At 46.8% G+C, this 27,887-nt stretch overlaps 1 protein-coding gene across 1 annotated transcript in view; it reads left to right on the forward strand.

Moving 5' to 3' along the window:
* Positions 1 to 27,887, forward strand: part of Pik3r4 (phosphoinositide-3-kinase regulatory subunit 4) — a 54,294-nt gene that overhangs the window by 18,262 nt on the left and 8,145 nt on the right. The window contains exons 8-15 of the mRNA XM_032910437.1: positions 7,796 to 7,941; positions 9,537 to 9,740; positions 13,992 to 14,193; positions 15,356 to 15,543; positions 16,084 to 16,294; positions 18,920 to 19,085; positions 23,320 to 23,484; positions 26,842 to 27,053. Coding sequence (XP_032766328.1) covers positions 7,796 to 7,941; positions 9,537 to 9,740; positions 13,992 to 14,193; positions 15,356 to 15,543; positions 16,084 to 16,294; positions 18,920 to 19,085; positions 23,320 to 23,484; positions 26,842 to 27,053 — 1,494 coding nt within the window. The remainder of the gene's footprint in view (positions 1 to 7,795; positions 7,942 to 9,536; positions 9,741 to 13,991; positions 14,194 to 15,355; positions 15,544 to 16,083; positions 16,295 to 18,919; positions 19,086 to 23,319; positions 23,485 to 26,841; positions 27,054 to 27,887) is intronic.

Genomic DNA, 27,887 nt, shown 5'->3' on the forward strand with positions numbered 1-27,887 from the left:
ATTCACAACAGTGTGTTGCTGTGTGTGTGTGCATGTGTGTGTGTCATTTCATGTGTGTGTGCCTGTAGACACAGCAGTGTGTGTGCTCACAGCAGTGTGTGTGTGTGTGTGCCTAGACACAGCTTCTTTGTTTTGTGTGTGTGTGTGCCTAAACTTTTCTTTGGAACACAGTGTGTGTGCCCTAGACACAGCAGTGGTGTGTGCCCTAGACACAGCAGTGTGTGTGCCCCCTAGACACAGCAGTGTGTGTGCCCTAGACACAGCAGTGTGTGTGTGCCCTAGACACAGCAGTGTGTGTGTGCGGCAGACAGAAGGCTGTGTGTGTGTGTGACCTAGAGACAGATGTGTGTGTGTGCGAGACACAGCAGTGTGTGTGTGTGTGCCCTAGACACAGCAGTGTGTGTTTGCGCCTTAGACACAGCAGTGTTTGTGTGTGTGTCCTAGACACAGCAGTGTGTGTGTGTGTGTGCCCTAGACACTGAGTGTGTGTGCCCTAGACACAGCAGTGTGTGTGCCCTAGTCACAGCAGTGTGTGTTTGCGCCTTCGAGACAGCAGTGTGTGTGTGTGTGTGTGTCCCTAGATGCAGCAGTGTGTGTGTGCCCTATGACACAGCAGTGTGTGTGTTCTCCCCTCCCACTCAGTGTGTGTGTGCCCTAGACACACAGTGTGTGTGTGCCTGTGTGCCCTAGACACAGCGTTAGCCCTAGACACAGCAGTGTGTGTACCCTAGACACAGCAGTGTTTTTGTGGTTTGCCCTGTGCCCCCTAGACACAGCAGTGTTTGTGTGTGTGTGTGCCCTAGACACAGCAGTGTGTGTGTGTGTGCCCTAGACACAGCAGTGTGTGTGTGCCCTAGACACAGCAGTGTGTGTGTGTGCCCTAGACACAGTGTGTGTGTGCGCCCTAGACACAGCAGTGTGTGTGCCCTAGACACAGCAGTGTGTGTGTGCCCTAGACACAGCAGTGTGTGTGTGCGCCTAGACACAGGGCAGTGTGTGTGTGTGCCCTAGACACAGCAGTGTGTGTGTGCCCTAGACACAGCAGTGTGTGTGCCCTAGACAGAGCAGTGTGTGCGCCCTAGACACAGGGAGTGTACGTGCGCCCTAGACACAGCAGTGTGTGTGCCCTAACACAGTAGTGTGTGTGTGCCCTAGACACAGCAGTGTGTGTGCCCTAAACACAGGGAGTGTATGTGTTCCCTAAACACAGGGAGTGTACGTGCGCCCTAAACACAGGGAGTGTACGTGCGCCCTAAACACAGGGAGTGTACGTGCGCCCTAAACACAGCAGTGTGTGTGCCCTAGACAGACACAGTGTGTGTGTGTGTGCCCTAGACACAGCAGTGTGTGTGCAGTGTGTGTGTGCCCCTAGACACAGCAGCAGTGTTTGTGTGCCCTAGACACAGCAGTGTGTGTGCCCTAGACACAGCAGTGTGTGTGTGTGCCCTAGACACAGCAGTGTGTGTGTGTGCCCTAGACACTGCAGTGTGTGTGCCCTAGACACAGCAGTGTGTGTGCCCTGTGTGCCCTAGACACAGCACGGCAGTGTGTGTGCCCTGGGCAAACAGCAGTGTGTGTGTGTGCCCCAGACACAGCAGTGTGTGTGTGCCCTATGCCCTGTGTGTGCCTAGAGACACAGCAGTGTTTGTGTGCCCTGTGTGTGTGCCTAGACACAGCAGTGTTCATGTGTGTGTATTACCCCTAGACACATGTGTGTGTGTGTGTGCCCTAGACACAGCAGTGTGTGTGCCCTAGACACAGCAGTGTGTGTGTGCCCTGTGTGTTTGCCTAGACACAGCAGTGTTTGTGTGTTCAGTTGCCTGAGACACAGCAGTGTGTTTGCCCCTAAACACGCAGTGTGTGTGCCCCTAGACACAGCAGTGTGTGTGTGTGTGTGTGTGTGCCCTAGACACAGGAGACACAGCAGTGTGTGTGTGTGTGACACAGCAGTGTGTGTGTGTGCCCTAGACACAGCAGTGTGTGTGTGTGCCCTAGACACAGCAGTGTTTGTGTGTGTGTGCCCTAGACACAGCAGTGTGTGTGTGTGTGTGTGTGCCCTAGATACAGCAGTGTGTGTGTGCCCTAGACACAGCAGTGTGTGTGCCCCTAGAGACACAGCAGTGTGTGTGCCCTGCACAGCCCAGACACAGCAGTGTGTGTGCCCTAGACACAGCAGTGTGTGTGTGCGTGCACTAGACACAGGAGTGTGTGTGTGCCCTAGACACAGCAGTGTGTGTGTGCCCTAGACACAGCAGTGTGTGTGCCCTAGACACAGCAGTGTGTGTGTGTGTGTGCCCTAGACACAGCAGTGTGTGTGTGCCCTAGACACAGCAGTGTGTGTGTGCCCTAGACACAGCAGTGTGTGTGTGTGTGTGTGCCCTAGACACAGCAGTGTGTGTGTGTGCGCTAGACACAGCAGTGTGTGTGTACCCTAAAGTGTGTGTGTGTGCCCTATACACAGCAGTGTGTGTGTGCCCTAGACACAGCAGTGTGTGTGCCCTAGACACAGCAGTGTGTGTGCCCCTAGACACAGCAGTGTGTGTGCCCCTAGACACAGCAGTGTGTGTGTGCCCTAGACACACAGCAGTGTGTGTGTGTGTGCCCCTAGACACAGCAGCAGTGTGTGTGTGTGCCCTAGACACACAGCAGTGTGTGTGTGCCCTAGACACAGCAGTGTGTGTGTGCCCTAGACAGAGGAGTGTGTGTGTGTGCCCCAGACACAGCAGTGTGTGTGCCCTAGACACAGCAGTGTGTGTGTGTGCCCTAGACACAGCAGTGTGTGTGTGCCCTAGACACAGCAGTGTGTGTGTGCCCTAGACACAGCAGTGTGTGTGTGCCCCAGACACAGCAGTGTGTGTGTGTGCCCTAGACACAGCAGTGTGTGTGTGCCCTAGACACAGCAGTGTGTGTGCCCCAGACACAGCAGTGTGTGTGCCCCTAGACACAGCAGTGTTGTGTGTGTGTGTGCCCCAGACACAGCAGTGTGTGTGTGCCCTAGACACAGCAGTGTGTGTGTGTGTGTGTGTGTGTGTGCCCTAGACACAGCAGTGTGTGTGTGTGTGTGTGTGCCCTAGACAACAGCAGTGTGTGTGTGTGTGTGTGTGCCCTAGACACAGCAGTGTGTGTGTGCCCTAGACACAGCAGTGTGTGTGCCCTAGACACAGCAGTGTGTGTGTGCCCTAGACACAGCAGTGTGTGTGTGTGCCCTAGACACAGCAGTGTGTGTGCCCTAGACACAGCAGTGTGTGTGTGCGCCTGACACAGCAGTGTGTGTGTGTGTGTGCCCTAGACACAGCAGTGTTTGTGTGTGTGTGTGCCCTAGACACAGCAGTGTGTGTGTGTGTGCGCCTTAGACACAGCAGTGTTTGTGTGTGTGTGTGCCCTAGACACAGCAGTGTGTGTGTGTGTGTGCCCTAGACACAGCAGTGTGTGTGTGTGCCCTAGACACAGCAGTGTGTGTGCCCTAGACACAGCAGTGTGTGTGTGTGCCCTAGACACAGCAGTGTGTGTGTGTGCCCTAGACACAGCAGTGTGTGTGTGTGCCCTAGACACAGCAGTGTGTGTGTGCCCTAGACACAGCAGTGTGTGTGTGTGCCCTAGACACAGCAGTGTGTGTGTGCCCTAGACACAGCAGTGTGTGTGCCCTAGACACAGCAGTGTGTGCGGCCTAAACACAGGGAGTGTACGTGTGCCCTAACACAGCAGTGTGTGTGCCCTAGACACAGCAGTGTGTGTGTGCCCTAGACACAGCAGTGTGTGTGTGCCCTAGACACAGCAGTGTGTGTGTGTGTGTGTGTGGCCCTAGCCACAGCAGTGTGTGTGTGCCCTAGACACAGCAGTGTGTGTGTGCCCTAGACACAGCGTGTGTGTGTGTGCCCAGTGTGTGTGCCCTAGACACAGCAGTGTGTGTGTGCCCTAGACACAGCAGTGTGTGTGTGCCCTAGACACAGGAGTGTGTGTGCCCTAGACACAGCAGTGTGTGTGCCCTAACACAGCAGTGTGTGTGTGCGCCCTAGACACAGCAGTGTGTGTGTGCCCTAGACACAGCAGTGTGTGTGTGCCCTAAACACAGCAGTGTGTGTGCCCTAGACACAGCAGTGTGTGTGTGTGTGTGTAGTGTAGTCAGAGTGTGTGTGTGGGACACAGCAGTGTGTGTGTGCCCTACACACAGCAGTGTGTGTGCCCTAGACACAGCGGTGTGTGTGTGAGTGTGGGCGGTGTGTGTGCCCTAGACACAGCAGTGTGTGTGTGTGTGTGCCCTAGACACAGCGGTGTGTGTGTGTGTGTGCCCTAGACACAGCAGTGTGTGTGTGTGCCCTAGACACAGCAGTGTGTGTGTGTGCCCTAGACACAGCAGTGTGTGTGCCCTAGACACAGCAGTGTGTGTGCCCTAGACACAGCAGTGTGTGTGCCCTAACACAGCAGTGTGTGTGTGCCCTGTGTGTGTGCCCTAGACACAGCAGTGTGTGTGTGCCCTAGACACAGCAGTGTGTGTGCCCTAGACACAGCAGTGTGTGTGTGCCCTAGACACAGCAGTGTGTGTGTGTGCCCTAGACACAGCAGTGTGTGTGTGTGCCCTAGACACAGCAGTGTGTGTGTGCCCTAGACACAGCAGTGTGTGTGTGCCTAGACACAGCAGTGTGTGTGTGTGCCCTAGACACAGCAGTGTGTGTGTGCCCTAGACACAGCAGTGTGTGTGCCCTAGACACAGCAGTGTGTGTGTGCCCTAGACACAGCAGTGTGTGTGCCCGTGACACAGCAGTGTGTGTGTGTGTGCCAGACACAGCAGTGTGTGTGTGTGTGCTAGACACAGCAGTGTGTGTGTGCCCTAGACACAGCAGTGTGTGTGTGTGTGTGTGTGTGCCCTAGACACAGCAGTGTGTGTGTGCCCTAGACACAGCAGTGTGTGTGTGCCCTAGACACAGCAGTGTGTGTGTGCGCCCTAGACACAGCAGTGTGTGTGCCCTACACACAGCAGTGTGTGTGCCCTAGACACAGCAGTGTGTGTGTGCCCTAGACACAGCAGTGTGTGTGCCCTAGACACAGCAGTGTGTGTGCCTTAGACACAGCAGTGTGTGTGTGCCCTAGACACAGCAGTGTGTGTGCCCTAGACACAGCAGTGTGTGTGTGCCCTAGACACAGCAGTGTGTGTGCCCTAGACACAGCAGTGTGTGTGTGTGCCCTAGACACAGCAGTGTGTGTGCCCTAGACACAGCAGTGTGTGTGCGCCCTAGACACAGCAGTGTGTGTGCCCTAGACACAGCAGTGTGTGTGTGCCCTAGACACAGCAGTGTGTGTGTGTGTGTGCCCTAGACACAGCAGTGTGTGTGCCCTAGACACAGCAGTGTGTGTGCCCTAGACACAGCAGTGTGTGTGTGCCCTAGACACAGCAGTGTGTGTGTGTGCCCTAGACACAGCAGTGTGTGTGTGTGTGTGCCCTAGACACAGCAGTGTGTGTGTGCCCTAGACACAGCAGTGTGTGTGTGTGCCCTAGACACAGGGAGTGTATGTTTGCCCTTAAACAGGCTATTGGTGTCATTGTGTGTTTTTACACTCTGTTTTCTTGTTTATTTAGCTTCTCTAATTTTTTTTTTCTTTTTTTCGGAGCTGGGGACCGAACTCAGGGCCTTGTGCTTGCTAGGCAAGCGCTCTACCACTGAGCTAAATCCCCAACCCCTTGATGATATTTTTAAACTGCTATGTTTTGAATCTTTAAAGTCCTAGAAATTTAATTTTCATCCACACAAAAGACGTACACTTTAATTTCTCCTCTCATGTTTTATGTTGTTGAGTGATTTATATATTTATATTGTGTATCCTTAAGCAGATTATTAGGGTTGAAATTCCAGGCTGGCCTTGAAATCATGACCTCTTGCTTTGACTTCAGTTCCCCCAGGGCCGGTATGCCAGGCCTGAGCATAACACTGGGTTAGTATGGTGATTCCAAGACCAGAACGGCCATGGTGTTCTTGGTGGAGATTGTTATGATTTCCTTGGTGGTGGCTTTAAGAGTCTATTATTCCTGACTAGATTATTCTCCCTACTCTACTTCCTCATACTTGTCTCCAGAGAATTGGGACATATTAGAGAGGAAAGCCTGAATGCTATAGTTTCTAAGACATGTTCTCAGCTCAGGCTTGAGTATTTGGTGTCAGCTGGCTGCTGTGGTACTGCAGTGCGTCAGCCAACCTCGGAGCCTCAGGACACTGCTATGGGTTCGTGGCCGTGCACCTGTGGGCTGGGTGGGTGGCTCTGCCTCAGGCCATGAGTCTCCTGTCCTTTGAACATGATCCATCTGTCTCTCGTTGTGGGACCATGGTTGTTGTGGCTGAGGCTGGCCCAGCTGTTCTTACAGGGTGACAGAAGCACAGGAGAGCAAGCCTAGCTATGTGACACATTCTCCTTGGTATTACGTTTGCTCACATCCATTGACTAAAATAAGGGCTGTGAGAAGCATGTATCCCACGTGCATGGGAAGCTCAGAATCAGCAACTTATCATGTGCAGCACCCATCCCCCATCATGCCATGGTGGCACTGTGTGCTTTCCAGAGGTTCTCAGGGCTTTGCTGGTTCCTACCGTTCTTGGTTGTTGAGGTGTGGGGTTGAACGCTGGGGCCCTGTTCATGTTAGATAAGCACCGTACCGCCGAATTCCATCCATTTTCCTTCTTTGTGTCAAAGGGAAGAAACCAGCCCTTCCTGTCAGTTGGACAGAGCTGTGGATGGTTTGTGAAATAATCAAAACCTTCATGGGTAATGAAGTGATCATCTGAGCACTTTAAAGAGAGATTTTATTATTTTAGTTATTTTGTGTGTTTATGTGTGTTCATGTGCACATATGTGCGTGAGCGCATGCCACTGCATGCTTGTGGAGGTCAGAGGACAGCTCTGCGGTTGGAACTCTCTTCACTTTGCGTGGCTCTCTCAGGTGGTCAGGCTTGGCCCCAGGAGCCATTGCTGGCTCAGCCATCTTGGTGGCCCAGGAGAGAGGGACTTTGAAGTCTCTCTTTCCTTTGCATGTAAGCATCACTGGTGTATGGTGACAGCTGTTGTTCTTCCCAGGGACCTCTGATGAGCAGCTCTTGAGTATACCTTTGAGGACTTAGACCTCATGCTACTGTTGTGTTTTAAAAGTGTGGATTTATCCTAAAGCAAATTAGAACAACTTTGATGAGTTGAAATAAGTGATTTAGATTTAGTGCATGAAAGTATTAAAAGGAACAAGGAGATTCAGTTTTCTGGGTTAATCTCTGTTTTGAAGAATGGACACACGTGTTAACTTTTCCATTTTTTCATTCACAATGACAAGCAAATTAGGAGTTTTGTGCTCGATCTGACCAGACGCTGCACTTAAAAGAGTGTCAGATGGATCAGATTGTTTTCCCAGCCCTGTGGGTGGAGAAGAAACAAGCCCCTCAGTGTCTCTCTGCCTCTGTGTGGTAGCCGCCTTCCTGAACAGCAGTGTGCAGTAAAGTGGAGCTGTATGTAACCCCTTACTGAGTGGTGTTTGGATTTTTATGGCTCTGTCCAGTCGTTTTTAGTTCAGTGCTAAGATGACTGTGTGCTAACATCTTGACTCTGAGAAACAGGAAGTAGACATTTGAGACAGGAGGTTGGTTTTATGGAACGGCTGATAAGTATGGTAGGGAGTGCTAGAACTGTTCTGTGGAGTTTCTTCTTCAGGCCAGTATGTGCAGGAAGCTTCTGGTATCACGGAGGCTTGATCTTTCTCTCGTTATGGCTGTGGAAGGATTTGTGTGACTCTGGCTTGATCTGTTTCCTTTCTTCCCTTCAGCTCCCTTCCTGTGTCACCCTAATCTGTGGATACGCTATGGTGCCGTGGGATTCATCACGGTGGTAGCTCATCAGATCAGCACTGCTGACGTCTACTGCAAGCTCATGCCGTATCTTGACCCGTATATTACACAACCAGTAATACAGGTACATGTGCTCCAGCTTCTGCCCAGTTCTTACCCAGTACATCTCCAGAGTCTGCACATCAAAGGAGCCTTAACATAAAAATGCATTTGCCCTGGTCTTTGACATTTTTATATACCTTTCAAGCTACTAATGTCAATAAACTGACTACCCTAGTAAGAGAGACACTGTCAAGAGACTCACGTCACACTGTGTGGCATGCAGAAGGTCAGACTTCACTTCCTTTGTGTAATCTTATACTGAATCTGCTTTTATTTTTATTTATATTTTAAGTTTATCACTTTTTAAATTTTATATATATTGGTGTTTTACAAGATTGTTATACCATATGGTGCCCAGGGAAGCCAAATGAGGGTGCTAGATCCCTTAGAATTGGAGTTACAGTCACTTGTGAACCTCCATGTAAGTGCAGGGAATACAAGCCTGGACCTCTGGAGGAGTAGCCAGTGCTCTTTAACCCTCAGCCATCTCTCCAGCTCCTTGACTAGTTACTTAGCGTTATTAAACTTGGCATTGATCATTGGTTTACATTTTTCAAAGCCAGGATCAAGAATTGAAGGGCTCATTATTTATGTTTTATAAATCTTACCCTTCTTTATTTTAAAATCTGAACTTCTTAAAGTTTTAATTTTGTGTTATAGGTGTGTCCCTGTATGGGTTCGTGCACACGAGTGCAGTGCTCTCAGAGGCCAGAAAATGGTCTTGGGTCCCCTGGAGTTAGAGTTACATGTGGCTATGAGCACCCAGCATGGGTGCTAGGAACCCAACTCAGGTCCCCAGGAGAGGGCCTGCAGTAGTTAATTATATCCAAAGAATGTCCTTTAGATCTGGGTGTGATGGTACACATTTAACAGTGTCACTTCCTAAGAAACTGAGGCAGGAGGATTGTGAGTTTGTGGGCAGCCTGGGCTACATAAAGAACCTAATGTTAGTGTGAATTATATAGTGAGATCCTGTTTCACAAAGCCAGGGGCTGGGATGTAGCTCAGGGGTAGAGCGTGTGCCTTCATGTTCAAGCCACTGGGTTCTGTCTCTAGCATTGAAAGGAAAAACAAGAGTCCATTTGGTGATTGCTAGTAATAGCCGTCCTTTTCATTATGTCTGCACTGACCACAGGGTGTTTCTAGAGCTGCTAAAAGATGGAAGCTTTGAACTCTGAAGAAGGGTGTGGGTCAGTTGGGGAAACATGAAGACTGAAGGGCGTCCTGTGGTGGTGCTTGCTAAGATGTCTGGCCAGAGCCGGTGTCTTGGGCCTGTGGCTAAGCCCTACACATGTCTCACAGGGCTGGGAAGTATTCTGACCTCTGCAGGTGGAGGAGAGGCTTGCTCTGACTTTCCAAAGCCTTTGCCTTTGGGCATTAATTATTAGTCTTCCTGTGCGGTAGACACAGATAGGTACTTTAGTCGTAATTCTGAAAAACTGGAAATACTTAAGCCCTTTAACATTGGCTAGTGGCCCATCTTTTCTCCTAAGAAACCATTATTTTCTTAGAAAATAAAGACTTTTGTTAGCTTTCCATGGGTTGCACTTGCTGAGTTTAGAAGTAATTGTTCTATGTACTGTAATCTTGAGAATTGTTTTTCCCTTTTTAATATAGATTGAAAGGAAGCTTGTCTTGCTTAGCGTTCTAAAAGAGCCGGTGAGTCGCTCTATATTTGATTATGCTCTGCGGTCCAAAGACATCGCCAGCTTGTTCAGACATCTTCACATGCGTCAGAAGAAGCGGAATGGCTCTCTTCTTGACTGCCCTCCGCCCGAGGACCCTGCCATAGCACAGCTTCTGAAGAAACTGCTCTCCCAGGTGTGTGTCTTCCTCAAGCCTTACATGTCAGTGTGTTTCATGACAGCATTGACGTAGCTACTTATATGTTAAAATGTTTTTATTGGGGTAAACCTGTCAGCATCTTAGGTACTCTCTATGACATCGAAGCAAAGACAATAGGATTAATTTAAACACTAGTTAGGCTAAATAAGGAGTCCTGGGAGACTTTCAACCTTCTTTTGTTTTTGTTGGGAGACTAGAACGAGCCTTGGATTTAAGCACTACTTTTGCCTTAGTTCTGTACTTCACCAAAATGTAATGAAGTTCAGCCAGAAGAAAGCTTTCAGAGCACAGACACATCTCAGTCCAGATCAAACCGTGGCAGTGTCTTCGGTTGAGAGAGCCAGCATTTACTGTTGTATTTAAGTCTGAATTTGCATCAACTAACAAATCCTGTAAAAACCAGAGAGTAACCCTTTTACTTTATTTGGCATTGGTAGGGTCTCTTTTAAAATACTAAACTTAGATTCATCTTCCTGTTTTATATGGGATGTGTGGGGCCTAGAGTCAAAATTACAATTAAAAATGCCTCAAGTGAAGACTGAGTCACTGGTTCTCCACGAGCATAAAAAGACGGACGACGCTGGTGATCATTAGCCCTGCAGCATGTTTTCAGAGAGAGAAAACACCCACCACGTCTCTCCTGAAAACCAGACTCAGTTTTAGAGATGATTATTTTGTTTTTAAGACAAGGTCTCACCGTGTAGCCCTGGCTGACTTGAACTCACTGTGTAGACCAGGCTGGTCTCAGACTCACCGAGCTCTCCCTCCTGCTGAGGTAAAGGCGTGTGCCACAGCTCACATGGTTGAGATCGAATGTGTTGAGCTTCGCAGTGTAAGTGCTTTCGTGGATTTTCCTTACCTTGAGCACTCACTGATGATGTGGGGATTGAACTGGGGTGTACCTCTGTTTCTCTTAGCCTTTCTGCTCCCCAAGAGCCTCTCCATGGCTGTAACTCCCTCAGTGCCACTGCCATTATTGATCCCATGATAGAGTCAGTCAAATCTCTGACTTCGGTGCCTCTGAAAGGCAGTGCTTGGTACAGTGGTCATTTGTATTACATCATCTGAGTGGAGGAAGAGGAACAGATAGGCCTACCTTAATTGTTGCTGTTGATAGTATTAGGAGGTTCACAAGGGCGGGGAGACATACACTCTGTTCCAGGGACACTCGCTGCCTGCAGAAGTGAGAGCAGGCCAGGATCTAAGCATCCAGTACAGAGAACACCGCCGATAGCTTCCATGTTGTAAAAATAAACATAACGAGTCTGTGCAGTTGCCTGTGCTCTGTTCTGTGACTGCCCTTAAAGCTCGTCTGAGCAGCCTAGGTTACTTGTGTGTTACAGGAGGAGACAGACACAGTGCAGCTGCCCGTGCTCTGGGGGGCAGTATGTTTTAAAGCTGGCATTTTAGTCCAAGCCCAAGATTACTGCCCTGCTGCCACACCCCTGCTCAGATTACAAAACCGGAAGGCCAAGATGACAAGCTCATTCAAGTTTGATAGATACATAAAGAAGCCTGTGTGTAGCAGCTCCTCTAGTCCTCTTGTACTCACTTTCATTGGTTTTGGCCTTTATTCTGTTCCGTTTACTAGCATCATTAGTAGAGGCTTGGGTCCCGGGGAGACTTAGTTCTCATTCCTAAGGCCCTGCTGAGAAGAAGAAAGACAGTTGTAACCTTCCTCAGGAGAGCTCTAAACTCCTTTATCTTGACGCTCAGCCCTTCTTTGCACTGTTCTGTATTTGAGGTGTGTTGCTTCTAGAATGGGCTTCTCTAGAACAGCCTGGTGCTGCTGCAGGGCACACGTTCTGGGGCTAAGACGCAGGCTTGGACACGCCTTTGGAACAGCTGTCACGTGGGGCTTAGAATCTATTCAGCAGGATACACTGTCAGGAGGTGGCCCGTGCAGGAGGTGGCCCGTGCAGGAGTGCTTTCATCAGATCTCATCTATAAGAGCTCTGCTTTGTGTCCACATAATAAGAGGGACTGTATAGGACACAGGCTTGTTCATTCCACTCCTTACTTAAACCAAGAGAACGAGAAACAATACAACCCAAACCCTTTGATGGCATGCAGGTGCAGATACAAGTGCAAAGTTGAAACTGGGGAAAAGATGCATAATAAAATGTTTTTCTGTCGTCCCCCAATTGGCAGCCATCTAGCCTTTCTTGGTTCATTGTGAACTTAATGTTGTTGGTGCTGAATTCCTTTACATAGCATTGGGCTAAGTCTCTTGATACTTGGAATCAGTTTTGTCCTTCCCTGTGGCTTTCAAGTTTTGTAAGGATAGGTCCAGAGCACACGGTGCAGCCCGCTTAGCCCCACCACCATGCTACTCTGGACACAAACATATGCTGGTCTGGGTTTCTAGAGAGCTCTCTCCTTTGGCAGAGAGAAGCACAGACTGTGGTGGTAATGACTTGGTCTGCTGCCCTCCTGTCGCTCTTTCCGTTGCCTAGGTAGTCTCTGGATGCTTCTATAATTTACTTCTCAGCCAAGGACTTGAGAACACTCCCTACCCCTTGTTCTCTGAAGCGCTAACTCTGTGCACAGCTTTCTCCAGTCCTCTCCACTTTTGCATTAATTTTTGTAGCATTAATAAACTCCTATCTGCTGTATGCTGAGTCCTTCCATGGCTGTGGCCTGGGAACCTTCCAGAAACAATTCTGGACAGCTAGCTGCAGGAGCAGGGCCTGTCTCTGCTTTAGGGACTGAAGTCTGCTGCATGTTAAGTGCTGGGTGAGTAATGTTACTCTCTCAGGCCATCCACAGACTCTGGGGTGCTGAGTGCTGGGCGAATGCTGTTACCCCTTCAGGCAGAACCTGCCAAGTGCGGCACAAGCACTGCTTTGTAACCGAGCCTTGGTTCAGACACGACAAAGTCCCCAGCTTTGAGTCTTCTCAGGATTGTTTTGGTTATGGCTGCTCCTTTACATCTCTTTATCCATCTCCTTAGGACTTGCCCAAATCAGCTTGTCACTTCCTAAAATGGAGCCCGCCTGTGGTTCACTGCCGCTGCAGCGAGCCTTGAGAGATGACTCAAGTGCAGCAGTGTTAAGTCTGCCACTCCCTAGGCGTGGTGCGTGCTCCCACTGTAGGCTTTAACTGACCTGCGGGCCTTGTGGGCCGTGCTGCAGGGCTTGCCCCTTCTCTATTAGCAATATTCTGAGTGGTGGGTTGGTTAGATTTTTTGAGTCAAGATGTCTTTGTAGCCCAGGATAGATTGAATTCACAGTCTTTGGTCCTGAGTGCTGGGATTACAGGGTGAACCCCATGTCTAGCCTGGGTGTTTGATTTTACAATTTTATATATTTATTTATTACTTATGTGTGTGTTTCTGTCTCTGTCGATGATTGTATGCCATGAGTGTGCCATGAGTGTGCAGGTGCCTGTGGAGGCCAGAAGAGGGCACCGGGTTCCCTGGAACTGAAGTTAAAACCACCAGAGAAGTCGTGAGGTGTGGGTGTTGGGAACTAAGCGGGTCCTCCAAGAGTAGCGAATGCTCTTCACAATGGAGCCAGCTTTTCAGTTCCATGATTGCTTTCTAAAACATACAATTATAAGTGCTATATCAGATTTTTCTTTTCGTTGCATAGCTGATAGGGGATCTTCATTGTGGATATTATAAAACTGCATAAAAGGGCTAGGGCTAGAGAGATGGCTCAGCAGTAATGGTTACCTATTGCTCTCTTAGAGGACTTTGATTCAATTCCCTGCTCCCACAAGGAAGCTTAGAGCCATTTGCAACTCTGGTTCCAAGAAATGCCTTCTTCTGCCTTGCATGGACACCAGACATGCATGTGGTGCACATGCATTCAATATGCAGACAAAACACTCACAAAATATATCTAAAAAGTACTGTTTTTTTTTTAAAAACTTGACAGACATCTCTGTAATAATTTGCTGGGGTACCTCTTTTGATTTTCTGTGTTTCCCAGGTGACTAATGTGTGAAGTAGTTGTTGAATAGCAGGTGTCTTACTCATTTTTATCGCGTTCTGAACTTGTGTGTTCTTCGGGCCTTATTGGAGGTAGAGAATCCGAGGTATAAAACTAACGTGAAGGAGATACCCACAGCGTGGTCTGGAAGAGCCGGCGCCCGCTCAGCCTCTCCTCTGTTCTGCTGCTTCGCCTTCTCATCTTCAGTTTTAGGTTGGAGTTGAGCCTTCACCGTTAGTCACCCTGCGACCTGTTGTTTCTTCTTTTAATGTCTGCCTTAATTTGGTTTTAGGGGATGACCGAAGAAGAGGAAGATAAACTTCTGGCTCTGAAGGACTTCATGATGAAATCAAATCGAGCAAAAGCTAATGCAGTAGACCAGAGCCACCTGCATGACAGCAGCCAGAAAGGTGTAATCGACTTGGCAGCCTTGGGCATCACTGGGAGACAAGTTGACCTTGTTAAAACCAAGCAAGAGCCCGATGAGAAACGGGGTTAGTACATCGTGTGCGCATCTTGCTATTACTAACTATTTTATAAGGCTGGGTTTTAGTTAGTTAATAGTTAATCTCCCCTCCCCCCAATTTCTCAGATACAGAGCTCTGAAATGCAGTGATTCAGCTCCTTACTAGGTGGACACAGGAGAGGAAAAATAGGCCATGCAGGCCTGCCTAGATCACAGCTCCGTGACTAGGGAAGGCCAGTGTCTGAGCTCTCCACCTGTAAAACCATGTGCCTCTTGAGGAAGGGATGATTCAAGTGCTGTCTTCTAGTCTTTACCTGCTAACTCAAATCCAACCTGTGTAAAACCAGATACAAGTTTCTAGATTATTCATAGATAATGCCAATGAATTTAAAACAGTGAAGTACAAAAGAGTAGAGGCCAAAGAATCCTTAGTTATTTGGGAACTAGATATCTGGAGCTGTCAGCCCGAGTACCACTGACATTGATTGTATGAGGCTCATAAGATCTTGTGTACATGCTTTCTGCTGTACAGTTCACTGTTGAGTATATGCCCGTAAGATTCTCCCTTTTCCTATATCATATTTCAGGGTAGCAAATGAATATTATTGAAGTAAGCTTTAAGATAGTGTTTGCAACTTAATTACTAATGGCTTACGTGCATAACACATAAAGCACCCATAAAGATCAGTAAGAAAAAAGCAAGCACTCCAAAGGAAAAAAGGGTGAAGGATTTAAGCATATAATTGGTAGACCAGACTATATATAAATTAAATGTAAATAATTAAATAAATGCAATTTAAGATATGTTTTCTCCCTGGATGAGAATAGATGGACAGATGGACAGTTCCTAGTATCAGCACAGATGTGAGTGACTAAGCATTTCCATATGTTGAGGTTATATAAGTTACGCATGCTCAGATCTTCATAGGTGTGTAAGGCATACCCATATCTTCATACATGTATACAGGTATACCCATATCTTCATATGTGTATACAGACATACCCATATCTTCATACTTGTATACAGGTATACCCATATCTTCATACGTGTGTACAGGGACATAGAACTGAGTAAAATGGAGCTGCAGAGAAACACATAGAAAGTGGGGTCCATCGTGCCCCTTTATAAATAGACAGTATATCACGTTGGTTTTACCCTCAGACTAACTGTCCCAAATATATTTTCATAGCTAGGAAGCATGTGAAACAAGACTCCAATGTAAATGAAGAATGGAAAAGCATGTTTGGGTCACTGGAACCACCGAATATCCCACAGGCCCTGCCTAAAACCAGTGACCATGAGGTGGTTCCGACGGGGAAGTCACCTCGCTCTGAGTCCTCTGCTGGTGTCTGTGTCTCTTTGTCAACGTCTCCGCAGGTACTGCCATGCAGGCACTCGCCATCGTCATGTCTGAGTTTTGTATGTCAAAAGGCTGTTACTATAAAGAAATGAAGACGGCTTCTGATTGGTTTCTATTTTATAGCCAAGAGAACCCAGTTACTTACGCACTGAGAAAGTCACTCATTGAGACATTTGCCAATAAAGCAAACTGAAGTTGGGTTAAAGGTCATAACTAGGCTACGGAGAACATTTTAAAACTTTGAAAATCTTTTAAAAAAAACTTTTATTCTTCCTTTAATGTAACAGAAAAGCAAAACATTGCCTGTGCGTGTTAAATATTATAAAGGCTTTGAGGTATTGGAAGTGAGTTTGTAATTTAAGACAGCTGTACCCACACCAGTCCTATCTTAGTTAGAAGATACTGACTTGGATCAGTTGAAATCCCACTTATTCTTTTAGCCTGAGTTTGCTAGTATTTTTTAAAGGACCGGAAGCTGGTATAACGGATAGCTAGAACATGGGGACATTTTCTTAACTACCTTGCTCTGACACAGAACTCTGTACTGTGTGTCTCAGGTTTCCGAAGCAGCACACATCCCCAGTAAGAAGCCGGTGATTCCGGTTGTAAGTAGCACGGTCCTGCCGTCCACTTACCAGATCCGGATCACCACTTGCAAGACTGAACTTCAGCAGCTCATACAACAGAAGCGTGAGCAGTGTAACGCAGAGCGCATAGCCAAGCAGATGATGGAGAACGCCGAGTGGGAGAGCAAGCCACCTCCACCTGGTGAGGGCCGGAGCCTGGGCTCCAGTGTAGCAGCCTGAGTCGGATTAGGCACCCCTAATCCAAAAATCCAAAACTCCTCAGCTTACAGGTTAGGAGTTTTAGTATTCTGATGGCAGGCTCCGGTTAGGGGGCACACCGAAACCAGACACCTGAACCTCTGTGCTCACAAGAGCCTCGGAAGGGGCTCTTCAGCCTGCACTAGGCAGTGTGTATTTAATAGCCAGAGGGAATAAGAAGCCCAGAGCAAGAAGCAGTAAATAGAAACCTGAAGTCATTATGTGTGAACACAGCTTTGATCGCCACTTACAGAATCCCATTCAGGCCATCACTTAATTGAGCCTGTCTGTGCTTCCTGGCTATTGCCAGGGGTCATGCTGTCATGGAGTCATGCCCCTCCACACTGTCATGTTGCTCTCCTTGGACGTCAGGCTTCTAAGGGTAAACCCCTGTTTTTAATTATAGAGTTTACTTTCTGATTAATATTATTTATGGTAGGACACTCAGAAAACATAGAGGCTTCTGGAAAGAACAGAATAACTTACAACACTAGCATTTAGCTAATTATCAACATTAAGAATTCGGTGAAAAGATCTGGAGAGATGGCTCAGCAGTTAAGAGCACTGGCTGCTCTTGCAGAGGACCAGGGTTCTATTCCCAGCAAGCTATATGGTGGCTCACAACTATTTGTAACTTCAGTTCTAGAGGTTCCAACTCAGTCTTCTGGCCTCCTTGAGCACCAGACATGTATGTGGTGTACAGACATGCAGCTAAAACACACATGCACATTAAAAAAAAAACAACAACAAACCAGAACTGTAGAAGAATCTGGTAAAATAGTTCCTGTATTCGGGGGATTGAAAGGAAGTGGAGAGATTGTTGTTTGGAGCGTGGTCCCCGGGAACTAGCAGCCTGCTTTGTACAGAGTGCTGGAGCTGCTCTTTGATTCTGGATGTGTAGATTTTTAAAAAATTAATGAGTTTCAATATTCCAGCTGTAATAGTACAAACTTACCTTTAAAACTCTGAGAAGAACTGCACAGAATTTTACATTTAGACTTTGCAAAGATCACAGGAGCTCCCATATGAGCTTTGATGTGGACTTGGGAAGTACTGGTCAAAGCCTCTAGAAGGTTTAAAGATTGAGAACATATTTTGAAGTGCTAAGCAGAGCGCAATCAGATGCTTCTGTCAGAATGAGTATCCTGGGATGTTCCAGCTATTTCTGTGATGGAAGCTAATGCCACCTCCCCGCCAGACCTGCCTGAACACTTAACAAGATGCTGCACACCGTCTTGTTTTATGGTCCTCTCTTCATAGGTACATCTTCCACATGAATGGAGTCGCACATTTCGTTCAGCAAGCACAGACGTGCGCAGTAACTACTCAGTTCTCATTTTTTATTTCTCTCCACGCCTGAGCAGTTACATAAGATCCTCAGCCAATCTGTAGAGCATGTACACCTCATGGTACCGCAAACTGAGTATAAGCTCCTTAGCGGTTATGTACAGCCTGGGAAATGAGTTTTTAATGTGAGTAAGCCACGCTTGGTAGGAATCTTGGTTTCATTTTTGCCTCTTGGTGAGCAGTCATTCTAAAGATATCGAACCACTTGGGCACAATGGTAACTGCCACAGGAGGCCTGATTTTCAGCAGAGCTTTTTGTTTGTTTTACAGTCAAGTAATAGTAAATGTATAAAATGTTATATTTCATTTACACAAGCTGTGTATAAATGTTGACGATGGTTCTGTGCAGGGACCTGTGCTGGGCACTGAAGGCATTCATTACAGGGTGAAATGTGAGTCTTTGCCCCAGAACTTGTATGTATAAGAGAATATGTAAAATAAATACAGGAAATGATAGATGATTTGAAAAGTACTAGGAAGTCCATGTAGGTTCTGAGGCTGTAACTCCTAATTCTAGCATGTTTGTGCTGTAGAAGAAGTGATTTCAGACAGAGAAGAAATTAGCTAGCTGGTGTTTTACTGTTTTGTTTTGTTTTGGTACAGGGTCTCTCAAAGTAGCCTTGGCTTCTCTGGTCTTGCTGTGAAGACCAGGCTGGCCTTTTCTGCCTCCGAAGTACTGGAATTAAGGCATACGCCACCATGCCCAGCTGACATTGGGTGGTCATGTGTGCTGGGGCAGTGTGGGCGTACACATGTCATGTCATGTTACTGAATTAAGTGGTATATCCCCATGTTACATCTGAGAAGTCGAAAGCTCAGTGAAGTTCGGCTGTAGCTTGGGTCACTCCAATGTCCCAGGCTGGTGTTTTGCAACTTTCTTGATTAGAAGGTGGCCTCCAAGCTGTTTGTCTGGCTAGGACACCATGCTTCCAAATCAACAGTCAGGGTTTTTCTGAGGAACAAGTGACTGTTACGTCTCTCAGACACTGAAAAGGGCCCCGAGGTAGAGTCTTTCCGAAGCTGTTTGAGCAGTACTTAATTGCTACTCTGGTATCTTAGTACTGTGTCATGGTCCAGTAGACCCCTCTGGGTGGGCTAGCCTGGGCACCGATGAATTGATTAGTTCTTATGATTACTTTGAAGTTAGTTGTTGAGAATTGGAGCGAGAGAGTGGTACGTGATTGGCTCAGCCACAGTTTAAGGTCCTCTCACTTTTTCTCAGGGTGGCGTCCTAAAGGGCTCCTAGTTGCACATCTTCATGAGCACAGATCTGCTGTAAATCGAATCAGAGTCTCCGATGAGCACTTACTCTTTGCAACATGCTCAAATGACGGTACAGTGAAGATCTGGAACAGTCAGAAGATGGAGGGGAAGACCACGACGACGAGGTAAGGGTTAGCCCAGCTCAATCAGCAGTGCTTGCACAGTGCTTTCTCTGTGTCGGAGTTACTTAGGCATGGGCAGGGCCGTCTGGTGGGACATGAGACAGCAAGAACTGTAAACAAGTGAAGTATGGGAACGATCCTGTTAGATGACAGGGCGGGAACCTAGGTGGGGCTGGACTTGTTGGTGAACTGTCCATAGACACTACCTCACAGAGAAGCTTAGATTCGAGGGACGAATTGAAAGCAGGGAGAAAGAGCCACATAGGAACGTCAGATGTTCTAGGCAGAGGAGACAGGGATTTCAGAGTCCCAAGGGTGGGGGTGGGGTGGGAGGTACCTGGTCATCATGCCTGACAGAAAGTTTTGTGTAACCTGAGCAGAGCAAGCAAGAGGGAGAGAAGTGGGAGGGTCCAGTTTTATAGACTTTGAGGGTTCTCGTGAAGAACTTTGACTTTGAGTGAGCGGGAGTCTTTGGAAGGTTGTGAAAGGGTAGAGTTGTGATCTAAGGTGTCATAGGAATGGCTGTTGCTGAGTTGAGGTAGGATGGGGGTGGTGAGACAACAGCAGCCGGAGTGTCTGTCACTGTGATGCAGAGAGGAGGCGTGGCAGCGGCTAGGGTGGCAGCAGTGTGGACAGTGGGAATGACCAGATTCTGTGTCTGCTTTGATGTAACCGTGGGCCAGTCAGCTGCATCAGGAAAATAGGACTCCATTGCTCTGGAACTGGTCATTTATGAGCAGTGTCTTTGTGAGTTTGAGTGCCCAGACTATGACTTTGATAAGTGTGGTTATTATAAGGATTTTAGGTTTGGGTGACATCATATATCCATTCCTCCCTTGCTTGAGGTTTCTTCCTCCTCCTCTGTCTGCCTCGTCTGTGTCACTGGGTACTGAAGTCTTCCATCTTCCCGCTCGCTCTTCCCTAATTGGTTCTGCCAGAAGAACTACTATAAATCAGAACGAGTCTCGGCTGCATTGAGAAGATGCAGGGCGCTCTGCTGCCCTTCTCGTTATTATCATTGTGCATAATTAACGCAATGAGAGCAAATCAAACGCCCTGACTCTCCAGTGGCATAGTCTGCTTCGTACTTACCAGCCCAGGAGGATGGGGCTGGCTGTGTATTTGTCTAAAGGGCTCTGTGCTTTTACATTGTACCTGTTTCTGTGCTCATTCTCTCTTGGCAGTGCATTAAATAGAATATAAAGGAAAGGTCAGTAAAAGAAACATAGCTGTATGTAGCAATTTTATTTTACTTTTTAATTTTTGTTTTGTATAGATTTTTTTTATAAAACCAACATTTTGTAGTAATTTCAAACCTCCAAGAAAGGCTTGTGACACAGCACATTAACATACTTATGACACAGCACATTAACATACTTATGACACAGCACATTAACATACTTATGACACAGGACATTAACATACTTCATGACACAGCACATTAACATACTTCATGACACAGCACATTAACATACTTCATGACACAGCACATTAGCATACTTCATGATAGCACATTAACATACTTATGACACAGCACATTAACACACTTCATGACACAGCACAGTAACACACTTCATCACACAGCACATTAACATACTTCATCACACAGCACAGTAACACACTTCATGACACAGCACATTAACATACTTCATGACACAGCACATTAACATACTTCATGACAGTGGCTGACCAGAGTGGCTGACCAGAGGGATGAGAGAAGAATATAAAACTAAAGCAAGCTTTGTATGTTTAAATTAAGTTGGCATTATTTAATTTTTAAAAAGATATTGTTTTTCTCAGTAACTTCTTAAAAGCTTAGAAACCAAGTAAAATTCAAAAACAAGGAAATTAAAATGCTCTTCTAAAAAATATTGAATACAAAAGAAGGCAGCAGTGGAGAAAACCCAGTTGAGACCAGGAATAAATAGAAAAATGTCAGACATAAATTGTCCCTATTAATAACCACAGGGACTAATCAGGAGGCAAAAGAGGTAGAAAGAAGGAAACAGCTGGGGTCACTTTCCTGCTACCCAGAAAGAGACATTTAAATTCAAAGGCAGGAATGGGCTGAAAGGATCAGGAAGATAAACCACACACCCCAGGGAGGAGTGGGGAAGAAGCTCAGAGAAACCCTCCTGGGGACAGACATTTTACTGTGTAAAAGCTCAATCCATCAGGAAGACAGGGCAGTTATAAACACTGGCACCTAACAAAATACATGAAGCAAAAATTGACAGTTTAACCGCAATAGCAGGAGACTTTAATATCCCATTTTCAGAGTGGATAGAACCAGCAATATAAGAACAGCAAGGAAACAGAGGCTGTAAACAGTCGCCAGAAAGTGGCCATGTCTGACAGAGAGCAGAGAACTCTTTGCAGCAACACTAGAATGCAAGGTTTTGATGTGCACATGGAATATTTTCCAGACTATACCACGCATTAGTTCATAAAAGAAGCATCAATAAATCATTAATAAGTGTAAAAATACCGAAGCCTAGAAAGTATTTCTCCCCCTGTAATGGAAAGAAATCAGGTATTGGTAACAGGGGGATTGAGATCCCCATGTGGGAACACAGTGTCCGGACAGATGGGAGCACGGCCACAGGAGCGTTAGGAAATGTCTATCTAGGTATTAATCCGTGCTTCTTCTTAAAAAGATCTGCGGTCAGCAAATCAGCTATAATAAATTAGGAGAGGAGACCAACCTAACCCGAGGAAGAGGAAGGAAAAAGACTAAGAGGAAACAGGTGAAATGGAGAACAGACAAGAACGAACGGGAAAACAAAGCTGGTTCTCTGTGAAGATGAGCAAAGCTGGAAAATTGTTATGAGAGTAACATTTTGTTTTAAAGAAATGGAAATAGACTCATTACCCAAATTGGAACTTTTAAAGGGGATTTTATTGTCAAAAATAAAAAAGACTGCTATAAATAATTATATGCCAAGAACTAGAACGGAATGGGCACCTTTGTAGCAAGACAGAGCGAGAGGCCTGCCGAGGGCTTCATGGTGAACCCTTCCCAGCATTTAAAGAACTAATTCACCTTTCAAAAGGGCTCCCAAGAAATAAGGGAACGCATCTGAACTCGGTCTGCGAGCAGGTGTTAGCTGGACATTACAGCCGTGTAAGTCCTGGGACTCCTAGACCTGTGTCACAATCAGTAAAGATGTGAAAGTCCTCACCAACCCACTAAACTGACTGTAGTCTGAAAAGAATTATACACGAGAGCAAGAGCAGATCACCCAGGGGAGCAAGGCTAGGTCAGCGTACAGCATGAGGGGTAGGAAGTACACACGGGCCTCTGCAGAGCCTGGGATGCATTGAATGAGGTCCACCCTTAAAAGGCTACAACCAACTCAGTAAATGAGTAATGGGGAAATGCAGCATCTCCACAACCACAGCTGATACTTACTGGTGGAGCACAGCCATTCCAAGTGAGGAGTGGAAGAAGATTGGATAAGTTAGTTCCGTTGAGCATTGGTCTAGCTAGGGAACACATGCACGCACGCACGCGTGTTACACACACACACACACACACACACACACACACAAATAGGAAAAAAAGTAAAAACTTTCTGTTAGTGGCATGATCTAGTATAAGGAAAAAAAATCATTAAATGACAAAACAAAATAGATCTTTATACAGAGATCAACTGCATTTTTTTACACTACCAATGAGTAGACTAAATGAACATTGTAGCTATTAAATATATATGTAAGCTATTAGAAGAATTTAGCCAGAGAGGAGTGCTAGGTTAGAACATGAAATGTTCTGTTTCTGTTTACAGGTAAGTGTGAATATGTACAAGCAGTGTGAGGAGTAATGCAGAGGCTGACTGGGCTGGTGGCGGGCGCCCTTTACATCACATACTCAGAGCATGCAGCAGTCAGGAAGGATGAGGGATGGCTCCAGAGGTCAGCATGTGTGTGAGGCTGATCTGGTCAGAGCTTCCTCAGCGGTCTTCATGTTCAGGGCTGTAGAAGAGCTGCAGGATACGGGAATTAAGGCGCTGCACAGTTGGAGAATCGATTGGTTCAGGACTTGGGGGCGGCTCAGGCTCTACAATAGGACAGCAGTGCTCAGAGATGGACATTTGGAGAGAAGGAGGTTTGTGGGTGGACTTTAGAGAGTGGGGGATTAAGTGGACCTCAGTAATAACTTTGCTAATAACTGTGAAATAGTGTTAGCAACAGTGGCTGCGGCTTTCACAAATGGTCCCATATTTCTTTCATTCAGGTCTATTCTGACATACAGCCGAATTGGAGGGCGAGTCAAGACACTAACGTTTTGCCAAGGCTCCCACTACTTGGCCATAGCATCTGATAATGGTGCTGTCCAGCTTCTTGGAATTGAGGCTTCTAAGTTACCCAAGTCTCCTAAAATCCACCCTCTACAAAGCAGGTACCGTCTGCCATCTTTTATCTCTCCTGTAGTGCACTGTGGAGCTTCCGCCCTGCCACCCTGCAGTGTGGTGTGGGTCAACAGGAGCTCCTCCATTGGCCTCCTCTGGGAGTCCTCAAGTGCAGGAAAGTGCTCCTGACCCAGGACACACATCTGTGCTTAGCTTTAGAGAGCAGGACCTGGGCATAGTAATTCCTGCGGTTTGTTAGAGTGCACAGGGTCAGCCCTGGACTGATCGTCTTAGTCTGGAACCTTCCTAAACGACAGCTGTTACCAGATTGTCTAACTGCCAGAGCACGGCGAGTGTTCATCAGTCAAAAACCACGTCTAAATACCTAGATTTGCTAATATAGTTTAGACGAAGGTTTGCTCATCATTCTAGAATAAAAGGTTGACTGGTTTTGTTTATGACTCTCAATTCTTTGTAAACAGATAGTTAAGATTAACCATAATGCAGAATAAATTAAAGACAGCCATCCTCCCTCCCCACTCCCAATATGTTATGCCTGAGGATTTAGAGACAGATAAGTACATTGTGTTAGCTTATTTTGTTAAAAACATGATAGTGTGTGTGAGTGCCTCCACAGGGATTTGTAGAGGTCAGAGGACAGCTTTCTTCCTTCTCTCATAGGTTCTGGAAACCAAACTCAGGTTGTCAGGTTTGGGTGGCAAGTCCTCTTACCCACTGAACCGTCTTGCCAGTCCTATGTTGTGTCCTCTGAGAATCTGTAGTGTACCAGGAGATAAAGACATGTTAATGGACAGTGAATGCGCTATGGTCATGTTCCATCCTCTGTGGAAGGCATGAGCCAAGCTGCAATGGACAAAGACTGAAGAGATGGCCCAGTTGGTAAAGTGCAGACACAAGGGGAACGGAGTTCAGATCTCTAGAACCCAAGTAAAAAGTGGTGCATGCCTGTGATCCTAGCACTGAGAGATGCAGGAGGACCCGTAGAGGCTTGTAGGCCAGCTAGCCTGCCTGTGCACCAAACAGTGCCAGGCCCACGAGAGACCCGCCCTCAAACCGAATGTGGAAGGTGCCTAAGAGCAAACACCCAAGGTTGTCTTCTGACCTGTAAGTGTACCCTGTGTATACAAATGCGCACGTGCGCGCACACACACACACACACACACACACACACACACACACACACACAAGGTTGTCTTCTGACCTGTAAGTGTACCCTGTGTATACAAATGCATGCACACACACACACACACACACACACACACACACACACACACACACACACACACACAAGGTTGTCTTCTGACCTGTAAGTGTACCCTGTGTATACAAATGCACCCACCCACACACACACACACACACACACACACACACACACACACACGAGCGGGGGTTGGGGAAGCCGACAAAAGGCAAGTGAGTCTGTTAAAGCAGGGTGGTTGAGAAGTGCATGCTGGGATTCAAACCAGACCGCGACTTTAATGTAGTAAAGGCTGCCATGAGGCCCTTGTGTAGCTTAAGGTAAGGAGAACTATCCATTGGGGCACCTAGGATATTTTTGTTGTTTTGTTTTGCTTTTGCATTTTAAAAATGTGTGTATTTTTAACATAATCAACAGTATATTTGAGTGATTTTAGCCCGGGACATTTTATTGGTGGCTTTTAACAACTAGCTGCCAGTTTCTTTGAAACTGTTTTGCTGAGGATGACCTCATTACTTTTGAGATGTTTAGATTACTGTCAGAGTGTACTGTGTGCTGGCTGTGCTCCTGGGTCACACGATGGGCAGTAGGAGAAGACACACTGTGCCTGGCTCTCTCAGCTGACAGTGCTTCACTCTGTGTGCTGTTCTCTGAGCAATATTTTATTCCTTAGGTTGGGAGACCTTGCTAGAACGTTTAGATTTTACTGGGCCCAACTGTAGCCCTCCAAAGTAACCTGGCCTTTGTACGGCTCAGCCAGGTTAACTGTGACCCTGCTTCGTAAGCAGTAGATCTGACTGGAGACCTGGCTCTGAGTTCATTACAGAGGACCAAGGTCAGTTCCCAGCGTGCAGCTCAGGTCAGTCAGAAGTGCCTGTGCCCCCAGCTCCAGAAGATCTGCTGACCTGCTTCTGAGACCCCTGCCCTCATCATAGACCACACCTAAGATGCACACTCCAGACACGCGCACACCTGTGAAAAGGATGCACTTTATATTTATTATATGTAATCTACGGAACAAGCCACTTAATAACTTAAATTTGGATATTTTAAAAAGCACCCTTCTATTTGGAAGTATAGTCAGAGGTAGAATATCTATACATGCTTGTCTGAAATAGAGGTCTGCAAATTGTAGCCTACAATATGGTCAGAAAGTGAGAATGATTTTTGCATTTTTAAGAACGAGTACTATGTAACAGAGATGTATACAACTCAAGACTAAAGTATACATTACCAGGTGACATTAAAATCATGTCCTTTTTTCTGTCCCCCCTTGCCCCCTTTCCTCCCTCGTCATGATTTGAGGTGCTGGGATAAGTTTTCACGTATTCTAGCTGATGCCAGCCACACCCTCAGCCTTATGCCGTTTTTTTGTAGTTTTACAAGTGTCCCCAGCTTGAAACAAACAAACACACACCCAGCGTGGCATAGCTGTGCCGTGAAGTAGAACCCTGCAATACAAAGTTGTAAATGTGAATTACTAGCTCACCGTGTGAGCGCTGACAAATCTGAATCAGGTTTTGCTGATGAATTATGTCAGACACAGAAGCCATCTGTCGCTTTGTTCCAACTGTATGACACTCTGCAAAGGAACAGAATTGGCCTTTGCCGTTGGTGAGGCCAGATAGAGTTAGTCCACTAATGGGCTACACCGGATACTTTGGGGGGTGCCAGACAGATGTGTGCGGTTCTGTGAAGGAAAATGCATGGCTAGCTGTGTGTCTGTAATAATCCTTGGGTTTCACACAACGCTAATTTTATTAGTGTTGCAACAAGGCCGATTTCTTAGTTTTGATAAATATTACAGTTATGTAAGATGACAGTATGAAGAAAACTGAGTAAAAAGTGTACAGAAACTTTTACAGCTTTTCTGTATCTGGAATTATCTTTAAAAAAATCCAGCTATAGTTGTCTCATTGAGGTCACATGATTTTTAAATTTATTTTTTTAGATGGGGTCTCAGCTCTTACAGTTCTGGAACTTGGTATGTAGATCAGGTTAACCGCAGACTCACAGGAATCATGCTCTCCTGTGTCTGCCTCTCAAGTGCTAGGATTAGACCATGCTACTCCAACGGGACACCTCTCCTTTTTGGCCATGGATGGGTTGTCAGTTTATCCTAAGCGGGAACCAGTGCTCCATTTTCAGTGCCTGGAAAAGCCCGAGCATTTCCTTTGTGTTCATGTAGGATTCTGGATCAGAAGGAAGACGGATGTGTGGTGGACATGCACCACTTCAACTCAGGGGCACAGTCTGTTCTTGCCTATGCCACAGTGAATGGCTCTCTGGTTGGATGGGATCTCAGGTCATCAAGCAACGCATGGACATTAAAGCATGACCTGAAGTCAGGCCTCATCACCTCCTTTGCTGTGGACATCCACCAGTGCTGGCTGTGCATAGGTAAGCCGCCGCTGTGTCGGGAGGGTGCCACCAACACCTGCAAGTAGCGTCTAGCGATGGCCAAGGCCAGCTTTTCCCCATTTCTTCACTGAGGATTTCCCATCTCCTTTGTGTTTGCAGCTACTATGTCGTACGATATCTGACAGTTTACTTTTCCTTAGGAGGTGTACATAAGGCTGGGAGTGTGCTCAGTGCTTGCCTGCTATGCCTAAGGCCCTGGCCACCCTCTCTAGATCTACACTCGAAGTAGCATAAAAGCTAGCATTGGGCACAGTATGGTAGTGCACCCTTCCAGTCACAGTGATTGACAGACAAGGCAAGAGGATCAGGAGTCCAGGGCACTAAGCTACATAGTGAGTCCTAGGCTGGCTTGGGTACATGAGGCTGTATTTAAAAAATAAATAAAGCTTTGTGTGAAAGGTAAAATCAGCATCAGAAACAGACAGGTTTCTTGTTTTCAGTGAGCCTTCCTCTCACAGTCACTGAAGCCGTTAAGAGTTGCTGGTATTCTCTGTGTTGTTGGGGAAGCTCTGACTTAAGGAAAGCAGAAAATTGATGACAATTTTAAATTCCAGGAACCTGCAGAAAGATACTGAGTCTCATTACCTTCATCCAATGGGACTCGTTCCTTCACAGGCTGCTTTGAAGATTTAGTGACCTGAAAGCGTCTGTCACAGGCCTAGAGGGAAGGGGGAGCAGTGGACTGATTACCATCTTCCCGCTGTCCCCTGGCTGGGCATGCGTGCTGCCGCTCATCTAGTCTAGTCCACTTCTAAAGTGCTCTGAGTTCTGACAATGTGTACTCTAGTGTGACCCCATCACAAATAGAATACA

The sequence above is a fragment of the Rattus rattus genome, chromosome 8 (assembly GCF_011064425.1).
Source record: "Rattus rattus isolate New Zealand chromosome 8, Rrattus_CSIRO_v1, whole genome shotgun sequence".
Classification (NCBI taxonomy): domain Eukaryota; kingdom Metazoa; phylum Chordata; class Mammalia; order Rodentia; family Muridae; genus Rattus; species Rattus rattus.